The sequence below is a fragment of the Lonchura striata genome, chromosome 37, assembly GCF_050655825.1.
Source record: "Lonchura striata isolate lonStrDom1 chromosome 37, ASM5065582v1, whole genome shotgun sequence".
NCBI classification, from domain to species: Eukaryota; Metazoa; Chordata; class Aves; order Passeriformes; family Estrildidae; genus Lonchura; species Lonchura striata.
Genome location: NC_140739.1, coordinates 15,444,317 through 15,456,453, shown reverse-complemented (window position 1 = coordinate 15,456,453; position 12,137 = coordinate 15,444,317). Strand labels below are relative to the sequence as shown.

The window sequence follows — 12,137 nt, the reverse complement described above, 5'->3', positions numbered from 1 at the left end:
CCGTTCAAACCGGCGGCCCCGCCCCTTTCCGCCGACCGTTACGGCGCAAACAACGCGCCCGGGCCCCGCCCCCTGCTCCTTCCCCCCTCGCGGCTCCGCCAATCAGCGCGCACTGCCCGCCTTCTCCCTCGCTCCCCATTGGCCGCCCCGCGCGCCGCGCGGCGCTGATTGGTCGCGCCGCGCGGCGGGCGGGGGCCGCGCGCGGCCGAGGTTATAAAGGCGGCGGCGCGGCGGAGCGGCCCCCTCAGCGCGGCGGGCGGGCGGCGGCGCCGGAGGTGGGAGCGCGCTGCCGGGGGAGGGGACAGGGGGCGCCCCCCGGCCTCCCCCCTGCCCGAGGGGTCAGCCCCGCGCCCCGGGACCCCGCTCCGGACCGGGAGGAACCGCCTGGGAGCCGCTGCCCCCTCGGGGCCAGCCCCGCGCGGCCGGGGCCCAGCCCGGCGCCATGGTGAGGGAGGCCCGGGGCGGCGCGGGGCGTCCTGAGGGATTTCTGTGGGATTGCAGAAAATTCCGGGAGTCCCGAGGGGGGCTGGGGCGCTCGAGGGGATTTCTGGGGCATTTGAGGCGGCTTGGGGGTCCTGAGGAGATCCTGGGGGTCCTGAGGGGATCCTGGGCGCATTTCAGGGAATTTGGGGCGTCCTGAGAGCATTTTGGCGGTGCTGAGGGGATTTTTTGAGGGAGTTTGGGGGTCCTGAGGGGATTTGGGGGGTCCTGAAAGGATCTTTGAGGAATTTGAGGGGATTTTGGGGGAATTTGAAGGAGTTTGGGGGGGTCCTGAGAGGATTTGAGGGGATTTGAGGGGATTTTGGGGCTCCTGAGAAGATTTTAGAATCCTGAGGGGATTTTTGTGGGATTTGAGGGGGTTTGGGGGTCCTGGGTGGGTTTTGGGGGGATTTGAGGAGATTTTGGGATCCTGAGGGGATTTGGGGAGTTCTGAGGGATTTTTAGGGGATTTGGGTGAAGTTTGTGGAGCTTTGAAGGAATTTGGGGGATTTTCTGTCGATTTGGGGCGAATTGAGGGAGTTTGGAGGCGAAACTTGGGGGATTTGGGGAGGTTTTGGGGTAAACGTTGGGAGTTTTGGGGCACTGTGTGTTTGGGTTGAATTTTGGGGAAATTTTGGGAGTTTTGGGGAGGATTTGGGGCGCTCTGAGTTTGGGGGAGCTGCTGAGGGATTTTTGGGGGGGATTAGTGGGAATTTGGGGCTTTTTGAGGTCTCCCCACCCCAAATTCACCCCAAATTTTTGCCTCCCCAGGAGCCCCGAGGCGGCGCTTGGCAGGTGAGTCCCCGATTTTGGGGATCCTTTTCCCTTTTTAACCATTTCTAGGTGAATTTAACATTTCAGGGGGCTCAGTCTCAGTTTTGGGTGATTTTCCCCCGTTTTTGGCACTTCTTAATTGCTAGCAGGAAGTGAACTCCAGATTTTGGGTATCCTTTTCCTTTTTAACCATTCCCAGGTGAATTTAGCATTTCAGGGGATTCACTCTCTCATTTTTGGGTGATTTTCACCCAGTTTTGGCACTTTTGATTCCTAGCAGGAAGGAGATGATTTTGGGTTTCCCCTCCCAGGGAAATCCCCGATTTTGGGATCCTTTTCCCTTTTTAACCATTTCCAGGTGAATTTAACATTTCAGGGGGCTCAGTCTCAGTTTTGGGTGATTTTCCCCTGATTTTGGCACTCGTTAATTCCTAGCAGGAAGTGAACTCCAGATTTTGGGTATCCTTTTCCCTTTTTAACCATTCCCAGGTGAATTTAGCATTTCAGGGGGGTTCACTTTCTCATTTTTGGGTGATTTTCACCCAGTTTTGGCACTTTTAATTCCTAGCAGGAAGGAGATGATTTTGGGTTTCCCCTCCCAGGGAAATCCCCGATTTTGGGATCCTTTTCCCTTTTTAACCATTTCAAGGTGAATTTAACATTTCAGGGGGTTCAGTCTCTCATTTTGGGTGAGTTTCCCCCGATTTTGGCACTTTTTAATTCCTAGCAGGAAGCGAACCCAGGTTTTGGGATCCTTTTCCCTTTTTAACCATTCCCAGGTGAATTTAGCTTTTCAGGGGATTCACTCTCTCATTTTTGGGTGATTTTCCCCCGATTTTGGCACTTTTTAATTCCTAGCAGGAAACTAACCCCAGATTTTGGGGATCCTTTTCCCTTTTTAACCATTCCCAGGTGAATTTAAACATTTCAGGAGGGTTCACTCTCATTTTTGGGTGATTTTCCCCGATTGTCACTTTTTTCTTCCTGCTCAGATTTAGTAGCAAGGGGGTGACCTTGGGGTCTCCCCCCGTGGGTAAATCCCAGATTTTGGGGATCCCTTTCCCTTTTTAACCCTTTCCCAGCTGGTTTTAACCCTCTGGGAGGGTTCCATCTCCCATTTTTGGGCCGTTTTCTGCAAATCTCTCCCTGCCTTCTCTCCACTTCCCCTCTGCTCCATTCTGGGGGTGCTCCCCCAGTTTTTGGGGTGCCCCTGACCCCCAAATCTCCCCCAGACCCCCGAGGCCGAGAACCTTCTCCCCCAGGGTTATCAGGGTCTGGGTCACCCCAATTTTGGGTTTTTGGGGTGCCCCTGACCCCCAAATCTCCCCCAGACCCCCGAGGCCGAGAACCTTCTCCCCCAGGGTTATCTGGGTCTGGGTCACCCCAATTTTGGGTTTTTGGGGTGCCCCTGACCCCCCAAATCTCCCCCAGACCCCCGAGGCTGAGAACCTTCTCCCCCAGGGTTATCTGGGTCTGGGGTACCCCAATTTTGGGTTTTTGGGGTGCCCCTGACCCCCAAATCTCCCCCAGACTCCCGAGGCCGAGAACCTGCCCACCACAGGGTTATCAGGGTCTGGGGTACCCCAATTTTGGGTTTTTGGGGTGCCCCTGACCCCCGTTTTTGCCCCCAGACCCCCGAGGCCGAGAACCTTCTCCCCCAGGGTTATCTGGGTCTGGGGTACCCCAGTTTTGGGTTTTTGGGGTGCCCCTGACCCCCCAAATCTCCCCCAGACCCCCGAGGCCGAGAACCTGCCGCCGCAGGCGCTGCGGCTGCTGTGCCGCGAGGTGGCGCTGCTGAGCGCCGACCCCCCCGACGGCATCCGGCTGTTCCCCAACGAGCAGGACCTGAGCGACCTGCAGGTGGCCATCGAGGGGCCGGGTGAGCACCCCGAAAACGGGGGTCCCCAAATCCTGGGGGGTCCCGGGAACCCTGGGGGGATCCCTGAAACCCTGGGGGATCCCCAAAGTCCTGGGGGGAATCATCCCTGAGCGACCTGCAGGTGGCCATCGAGGGGCCAGGTGAGCACCCCGAAAACGGGGGTCCCCAAAATCCTGGGGGGTCCTGAAACCCTGGGGGGATCCCTGAAACCCTGGGGGGATCCCTGAAATCCTGGGGGGATCACTGAAATCCTGGGGGGAATCATCCCTGAGCGACCTGCAGGTGGCCATCGAGGGGCCGGGTGAGCACCCCGAAACAGGGGGTCCCCAAAATCCTGGGGGGTCCTGAAACCCTGGGGGGGTCCCTGAAACCCTGGGGGGATCCTGAAATCCTGGGGGGATCACTGAAACCCTGGGGGGATCACTGAAACCCTGGGGGGAATCATCCCTGAGCGACCTGCAGGTGGCCATCGAGGGGCCGGGTGAGCACCCCAAAAACAGGGGGTCCCCAAAATCCTGGGGGGTCCTGAAACCCTGGGGGGGTCTCTGAAATCCTGGGGGGATCCCTGAAATCCTGGGGAGAATCCTGGGGGGAATCACCCCTGAGCGACCTGCAGGTGGCCATCGAGGGGCCGGGTAAGGGCACCCCAAAAACAGGGGGTCCCCAAATCCTGGGGGGTCCTGAAACTTTGGGGGACCCCGAAACCCTGGGGGGGAGCCCCAAATCCCAGGGGGATCCCCAAGTCATGGTGGGATGTGGGAAGGGGTTTTGGGGTGGGTTTTTGGGGTCCCTGACCCCCCGTTTTGGGTTTTTTTGGGGTTCCAGAGGGCACCCCGTACGCGGGGGGGCTGTGGGGGTTTCTGGGCTGGTTTTGTGGGTTTTTGGGGTCCCTGACCCCCCGTTTTTGGGTTTTTTTGGGTTTTTAGAGGGCACCCCGTACACGGGGGGCTGTGGGGGTTTTTGGGGTGGTTTTGTGGGTTTTTGGGGTCCCTGACCCCCCGTTTTTGGGTTTTTTTGGGGTTCCAGAGGGCACCCCGTACGCGGGGGGGCTGTGGGGGTTTCTGGGGTGGTTTCTGGGGTCCCTGACCCCCCGTTTTTGGGTTTTTTGGGGTTCCAGAGGGCACCCCGTACGCGGGGGGGCTGTTCCGCATGAAGCTGGTGCTGGGCAAGGACTTCCCGGCCGCGCCCCCCAAGGGATTTTTCCTGACCAAAATCTTCCACCCCAACGTGGGGCCCAGCGGCGAAATCTGCGTCAACGTCCTCAAGAGGGACTGGAGCGCCGAGCTGGGGCTGCGGCACGTGCTGCTGGTGGGACTGGGAGCACTGGGAGGGACTGGGAGGGACTGGGGGGGACTGGGGAGGGACTGGGGGGGACTGGAGCGCCGAGCTGGGGCTGCGGCACGTGCTGCTGGTGGGACTGGGAGCACTGGGAGGGACTGGGAGAGACTGGGGGGGACTGGGGGGGGATTGGGAGGGACTGGGAGGGACTGGGGAGGAACTGGGAGGGACTGGGGAGGGACTGGGAGGGACTGGGAGGGACTGGGGAGGGACTGGAGCGCCGAGCTGGGGCTGCGGCACGTGCTGCTGGTGGGACTGGGAGCACTGGGAGGGACTGGGAGCACTGGGAGGGACTGGGGAGGGGATTGGGGGGGACTGGGAGGGAACTGGAGGGACTGGGAGGGACTGGGAAGGACTGGGGGGGACTGGGGAGGAACTGGGGAGGGACTGGGAGGTACTGGAGCGCCGAGCTGGGGCTGCGGCACGTGCTGCTGGTGGGACTGGGAGCACTGGGAGGGACTTGGGGGGACTGGGGGGAACTGGGAGAGACTGGGGAGGGACTGGGAGGGAACTGGGATAGACTGGAAGGGACTGGGAGGAACTGGGGAGGGACTGGGGGGGACTGGGAGGGACTGGGGAGGGACTGGGAGGGAACTGGGATAGACTGGAAGGGACTGGGAGGGACTGGGGGGGACTGGGAGGGACTGGGGAGGGACTGGGAGGGAACTGGGATAGACTGGAAGGGACTGGGAGGGACTGGGAGGGACTGGGAGGGAACTGGGATAGACTGGAAGGGACTGGGAGGGACTGGGGGGGACTGGGAGGGACTGGGGAGGGACTGGGAGGGAACTGGGATAGACTGGAAGGGACTGGGAGGAACTGGGGAGGAACTGGAGGGGACTGGGAGGGACTGGGATAGACTGGGAGGAACTGGAGGGGACTGGGAGGGACTGGGATAGACTGGGAGGAACTGGGGAGGGACTGGAGGGAACTGGGGAGGGACTGGGAGGGAACTGGGATAGACTGGAAGGGACTGGGAGGAACTGGAGGGAACTGGGATAGACTGGAAGGGACTGGGGAGGGACTGGAGGGAACTGGGAGGGAACTGGGACATACTGGGGAGCACTGTGCGGCCGCAGCGGGCTCAGTAATTTCAGGGGTTAAATTGGGGCGGGAAAGGCTCAAATTTGGGCCATTTTGGGGCAGCAATGTCAGGCTTTCCCGGATTTTGGGCCGTTTTGGGGAGGGGGCTTACCCGGCCCCCTGCCCACCTTGGCGCCCCCAGACCATCAAGTGCCTGCTGATCCAGCCCAACCCCGAGTCGGCGCTGAACGAGGAGGCGGCGCGGCTGCTGCTCGAGGACTTCGAGCGCTTCGCCGCCCGCGCGCGGCTGCTGACCGAGATCCACGCGCGGGACCCCCGCCCGGACCCCCGCCCGGACCCCCGCCCGGACCCCCGGCCGCCCCCCGGGCCCTCGGCGCCGCCGCCCGCCCCGCCCGACGGACCCCTCCCCAAGAAACACGCCGGCGACCGCAAGCCCGCCCCCAAGAAGAAAGGGGCGGGCGGCGACAAGAAACGGGCGCTGCGGCGGCTCTGAGACCCCAGACCCGATTCGGGATCGGGGGGCTCTGGGACCCCAGACCCAATTCTGAGGGGTGGGAGGGTCTGAGACCCCAGACCCAATTCGGGATCGGGGGGCTCTGGGACCCCAGACCTGATTTGGGATTGGGGGGCTCTGGGACCCCAGACCCAATTCGGGATCGGGGCGGCTCTGGGACCTCAGACCTGATTTGGGATTGGGGGGCTCTGGGACCCCAGACCTGATTCTGAGGGGTGGGAGGGTCTGAGACCCCAGACCCAATTTGGGATCGGGGGGCTCTGGGACCCCAGACCTGATTTGGGATTGGGGGGCTCTGGGACCCCAGACCTGATTTGGGATTGGGGGGCTCTGGGACCCCAGACCCAATTCGGGATCGGGGGGCTCTGGGACCCCAGACCCAAATCGGGATCGGGGGGCTCTGGGACCCCAGACCCAATTCTGAGGGGTGGGAGGGTCTGAGACCCCAGACCCAATTCGGGATTGGGGGGGCTCTGGGACCCCAGACCTGATTCTGAGGGGTGGGAGGGTCTGAGACCCCAGACCCAATTCGGGATTGGGGGGCTCTGAGACCCCAGACCTGATTCTGAGGGGTGGGAGGGTCTGAGACCCCAGACCCAATTCGGGATCAGGGGGCTCTGGGACCCCAGACCCAATTCAGTATCAGGGCGGCTCTGAGACCCCAGACCCAATTCGGGATCGGGGGGGGGCTCTGGGACCCCAGACCCAATTCGGGCTGGGACATCCTGGGGGGGTCCCAGCCCTCCCTCAGAGCCCATTCAGGGGGTCCTGATGCCCCCAGACTCATTCTGGGGGTCCCTAAACCACCCCAGACTCATTTTGGGAACTCCAAGACCCCTTTGACCCCTCAGACCCAAACCCCAAAATCCCTTTGACCCCCCAGACTCATTTTGGGGTTCCTCGGGCGCCCCCAGCCCCATTTTGGGGGTCCCCAGAGCCCCTTTGACCCCCCAGACCCATTTTGGGGGGTGGGGGAGGGGAGGGCCGCGGTGTCCCGTTGGCGCTGGTTTTTGGGGGGGGGGGGGAGGGGATTTTGGGGGGATTTGGGGGCGCCCCTCCCCCGCTCTAAGTTATTTTAAGTTATGCGGGAAAAGCCCCAAAAAAAACCCATTAAAGGCCTGGTTTTGTACAGAGCGCCGGCGTGGCGGGGGCACCTGGGCACACCTGGGGGCACCTGGGCACACCTGAGCACACCTGGGCACACCTGGGCACACCTGAGCGGGACCAGAGCTCCCCTGGGGGCACCTGGACGGGATCTGGGCACACCTGGGAGGGACCCAGGGGTCACCTGGGCACATCTGGACAGACCTGAGCTCACCTGGGCAGTCCCAGAATTCACCTGGGCTCACCTGGGCAGGATCTGGGCACATCTGGAGGGACCCAGGGGTCACCTGGGCACACTTGGGAGGGACTTGAGCGCAGCTGGGCACACCTGGGCGCACCTGAGCAGGACCAGAGCTCACCTGGGCACAGCTGGGAACAGCTGGGGGTACCTGGGAGGGAGTTGGGCACACCTGGGCAGTCCCAGAATTCACCTGGGCAGGACCCGGGCACACCTGGGAGGGACCCAGGGGTCACCTGGGCACATCTGGACAAACCTGAACTCATCTGGGCAGTCCCTGGGTGGTACCTGGGCACACCTGGGCAGGCCCAGCCCTCACCTGGGCACACCTGGGCAGGATCTGGGCTCACCTGGGTGGTACCTGGGCTCACCTGTGTGGGCCGGGGGCTCACCTGGACTCCCCTCCCCCTCTCCCCTCCCTCTCCTTACACAAGCGCCCCTCCCCCCGTGATTAATTAGCCCCGACGTTAATGAGGCTTTAATGACGCCGCCCCTCCCCCAGCGCCATCTGCCGCGCGGGGGGGGAGGGGAGGCACGTGCCGGGGGGGGGAGGGGAATTTGGGGGGTCTCGGAGTGGGGGGGGAGGGGCGAGCCCCGGGGGGGATTTTGGGGGGGTTAGGGGTGGGGGGAGGGGCGCGCGGGGAGGGAATTTTTGGGCTCATTCGGGGCATTTTTGGGGGAGGGGTGGGGGTGGGGCCGCCCCTCCCCCTCCCCGCGTGGCCGCGCTAAGCCGGGATCACCTTCATCCCCTCCCCCCCAAAATCCCCCCAAATCCCCCCAAAATCCCCCCGAAATCCCCCGATAAAGGCGGCAGCGGGGCCGGCCCCGCAGAGGAGCCTTCGTCACCGGCCGCTCCTCCTCCTCCTCAGCCCGGCCGCGCTCCGGAACCTTCCAGTAAGGCCGGGGACCTTCCTCGCCCTCCTCATCCTCGCTCGCGGGGTTCCGGAACCTTCCTTGGGGCCTTCAGCCTCGGTTTTGAGTCCGGGACCTTCCTCATCCTCGTTTGGTGGGTCCGAGATCTTCCTCCGCTTTCGGCTGTCCGGGATCTTCCTCCAGCTCTCCACGGGTCCAGGACCTTCCTCATCCTCGTTTGGTGGAGTGCCAGGACCTTCCTCCTCCTCCTCCTCCTCATTTTGGGACCCAAAACTTTCATTTTCCCCCCATTCCAGGACCTTCCTCCTCCTCCTCTTCCTCATTTCGGGACCCAAAACCTTCGCCCTCCATATTTCAGGACCCAAAACCTTCCTCATCCTCATTTTGGGACCCAAAACCTTCATCTTCTCATTTTGGGTTCCAGAACCTTTCTCCTCCTCCTCATTTCGGGCTCTAGAACCTTCCTCTTCCTGCGCATTCCTCCCAGAACCTTCCTCGTCCTCATTCCAGGACCCAGAACCTTCCTCCTCCTCCTCCTCCTCCTCCCCATTTTGGGCCCTCTCACTCTTTTCTCTCCCCAGGCTCTTCCTCCTCCTCCCCATTTTGGGTTCCAGACCCTTCCTCCTCTCACACTTTCCTCTCCCTCCCAGGCTTGTCCTCCTCCTCCTCATTTTGGGCTCTAGAACCTTCCTTCTCCACATTCCAGGACCAAAAACCTTCCTCATCCTCATTTTGGGCTCCAGACCCTTCCTCCTCTCCCCCTTTTTTCTCCCCAGGCTCTTCCTCCTCCTCCTCATTTTGAGCTCTAGAACCTTCCTGCACATTCCTCCCAGAACCTTCCTCCTCCTCCTCCTCATTTTGACCCTTCCTCCTCTCCCCCTTTTCTCTCCCAGGCTCTTCCTCCTCCTCCTCCTCCCCATTTTGGGCTCCAGACCCTTCCTCCTCTCCCCCTTTTCTCTCTCTGTCCCAGGCTCTTCCTCCTCCTCCTCCTCCTCATTTTGACCCTCCTCTCCCCCTTTTCTCTCCCAGGCTCTTCCTCCTCCTCCTCCTCCTCCTCCTCATTTTGACCCTTCCTCCTCTCCCCCTTTTCTCTCCCAGGCTCTTCCTCCTCCTCCTCCTCCTCATTTTGACCCTTCCTCCTCTCCCCCTTTTCTCTCTCTCTCCCAGGCTCTTCCTCCTCCTCCTCCTCCTCATTTTGACCCTCCTCTCCCCCTTTTCTCTCCCAGGCTCTTCCTCCTCCTCCTCCTCCTCCTCCTCGCCGTCCCCGTGGCCGCCATGGGCAACGCCAAGAGCGGGGCGCTGTCCAAGGAGGTGCTGGAGGACCTGAAGACGAGCACGCGCTACTCGGAGGAGGAGCTGTGCCGCTGGTACGAGAGCTTCCAGCGGCAGTGCCCCGACGGCCGCATCAGCCGCGCCGAGTTCGAGAAGATCTACGGCACCTTCTTCCCCAACTCGGACCCGCAGGGCTACGCCCGCCACGTCTTCCGCAGCTTCGACACCAACGACGACGGCACGCTGGACTTCAGGGAGTACATCATCGCGCTGCACCTCACCTCCTCGGGCAAGACCCACCTCAAGCTGGAGTGGGCCTTCTCGCTCTTCGACGTGGACCGCAACGGCGAGGTCAGCAAGGGCGAGGTGCTGGAGATCATCACGGTGAGGAAATTCGGGATTTTAGGATGGATTTGGGGTTTGGGAATGGGGAAATCCGGGATTTGGGGTGCAGGAACGGCGAGGTCAGCAAGGGCGAGGTGCGGGAGATCATCACGGTGAGGAAATTCGGGATTTTAGGATGGATTTGGGGTTTGGGAATGGGGAAATCCGGGATTTGGGGTGCAGGAACGGCGAGGTCAGCAAGGGCGAGGTGCTGGAGATCATCACGGTGAGGAAATTCGGGATTTTAGGATGGATTTGGGGTTTGGGAATGGGGAAATCCGGGATTTGGGGTGCAGGAACGGTGAGGTCAGCAAGGGCGAGGTGCTGGAGATCATCACGGTGAGGAAGTTCGGGATTTCAGGATGGATTTGGGGTTTGGGATGACGGGATTGGCTCATCCCCAGAGGAATGCGGGATTTGGGGTGTGGGATATTTGGGATATTCAGGATTTGGGGTTTGGGATATTCAGGATTTGGGATATTCGGGATTGGCTCATCCCCAGGGGACATTCGGGGTCCCTGCCCGGGGGCTCCCCCGGATCCGGGAATTCCCTCCGGAACCGGGGGAGGGGCTCTGACCCCCCCCCCAGCCCCTCCCCCCCGCCCCAATTACCGCGGGGTGGGGGAGGGGCGCTAATTGGCTTTGCCCCTCCCCCGCCCTGATCCCGGATTTTCAATCCCGGGTGGAAAAAACCCCGGGGGGGGAGGGGGGGGAGGGTCGGCTCAGTGCCCTCCCCCCACGCTGAGCGGGGCCGGTTTGGGGTCCCCGGGGCTGTTCTGGGGTCCCTGACCTGATTTGGGGGATTTTTTTGGCTCCCCAGTGCCATTTTGTGGTCCCTGACCCGATTTTGGGGATTTTTTGGGGTCCTGGGTGCCGTTCTGGGGTCCCTGATCACCATTTTGGGGATTTTTTGGGGTCCCCAGGCGATTTTGGGGTTCTGGGGTCCCTGACCCTATTTTGGGGATTTTTTGGGGTCCTGGGTGTCGTTCTGGGGTCCCTGACCCGATTTTGGGGATTTTTTGGGGTCCTGGGTGTCGTTCTGGGGTCCCTGACCCGATTTGGGGGATTTTTTGGGGTCCCCAGGCGATTTTCAAGATGATCCCGGCCGAGGAGCAGAAGCTGCTGCCCGAGGACGAGAACAGCCCCCAGAAACGCGCCGACAAACTCTGGGCCTACTTCAACAAGGGGGAGAACGGTACGCACCCCAAAACCCCAAAAACCCCCAAAACAACACCCAGGGAGCCCCAAAACCACCCCCCAAAACAACACCCAGGGAGCCCCAAAACCACCCCCTGGGACCCCCAAAACCACCCCCCAAAACAACACCCAGGGAGCCCCAAAATCAGCCCCAAAAAATCCCCCGGGACCCCCAAAAACAACACCCAGGGGAGCCCCAAAATCCCCCCCCAGGACCCCCAAAAACCACCCCCAACCACCCCAAATCCCCCCAGAATTTCCCCAAAATCCCCAGATTTTGCCCCCAAATTCCCTCCCCGGGTTTTGGGGACCCCTCCCCAAATTGAGCCACCCAAACCACCCCAAAACCCCCCAGATTTGCCCCAAACCCCCGGAATTTGCCCCGATTTCCCCTCCTGGGTTTCGGGGAGCCCCGGGTTTCGGGGACCCCTCCCCAATTTCCGTCCCCCCCAGACAAGATCGCCGAGGGCGAGTTCATCGAGGGCGTGATGAAGAACGACGCCATCATGCGCCTGATCCAGTACGAGCCCAAAAAATGAGCCCAAAACTGCCCAAAATGCACCAAAATCCCCAAAGCCCGAGGGGCCGGCGAGGGAGAGAGCGGCAATAAAGAGAATCCCAAAAATGCGTGTTCGGGTGGGTTTTTGGGGGGTTTCGGGGCTTTTTTAGGGTTTTTTTTTTGGGGGTTTTCCACGTTTTTTTTTCCTTGGGTTATTCAGTATTTTTTTTTGGTTTTGTTTTCAGGGGCGTTTTCAGAATTTTTTTTTGGTGGTTATTCAGGGTGTTTTTTGGGGGATTTTTTGTAGTTTTAATGGGTTTTTTCAGGTATTTTGGGTTTTTTTTTAATTGGGTTTTTCAGGGGTTTTGTTTTGTTTTCCTGAAGTTTTTTTTTGGGAGTTTTCAGGGATTTTTTGGTGGGATTTTTTTTATTTTTCAGGAATTTTTTGGAGGGTTTTCAGGGATTTTTTTTGGTGGTTATTCAGGATGTTTTTTGGGGCTTTTTTTGTAGTTTCTTTTAGGGTTTTTTTTTTTTTTTTTCC

General features: G+C 60.7%; 3 protein-coding genes across 4 annotated transcripts; all 3 read left to right on the top strand.

Annotated features, from left to right (window-relative positions):
* Positions 1-251: 251 nt before the first annotated feature.
* Positions 252-6,085, top strand: UBE2S (ubiquitin conjugating enzyme E2 S). The gene is made up of 5 exons (XM_077789887.2): positions 252-445; positions 1,252-1,275; positions 2,986-3,133; positions 4,251-4,441; positions 5,697-6,085. Exons 1-5 carry the CDS (start codon positions 443-445, stop codon positions 6,006-6,008), a joined length of 678 nt encoding a protein of 225 aa, XP_077646013.1. The 5' UTR covers positions 252-442; the 3' UTR covers positions 6,009-6,085.
* A 1,767-nt stretch (positions 6,086-7,852) lies between these two features.
* On the top strand, positions 7,853-9,464 carry LOC146763981 (uncharacterized). Its single transcript, XM_085565728.1, has 3 exons — positions 7,853-7,907; positions 8,102-9,137; positions 9,215-9,464. The coding sequence occupies exons 1-3, from the start codon at positions 7,853-7,855 to the stop codon at positions 9,309-9,311; spliced, it is 1,188 nt and encodes a 395-aa protein (XP_085421854.1). The 3' UTR covers positions 9,312-9,464.
* RCVRN (recoverin) lies at positions 8,249-11,722 on the top strand. Of its 2 annotated transcripts, none has more exons than XM_077789880.2 (4): positions 8,249-8,377; positions 9,471-9,900; positions 10,984-11,095; positions 11,551-11,722. In XM_077789880.2, exons 2-4 carry the CDS (start codon positions 9,520-9,522, stop codon positions 11,634-11,636), a joined length of 579 nt encoding a protein of 192 aa, XP_077646006.1. In that variant the 5' UTR covers positions 8,249-8,377; positions 9,471-9,519; the 3' UTR covers positions 11,637-11,722. The 2 variants fall into 2 exon arrangements, with proteins under 2 accessions (XP_077646006.1, XP_077646005.1); XM_077789879.2 differs by having other exon boundaries at positions 8,353-8,464.
* The last annotated feature ends 415 nt before the right edge of the window (positions 11,723-12,137 follow it).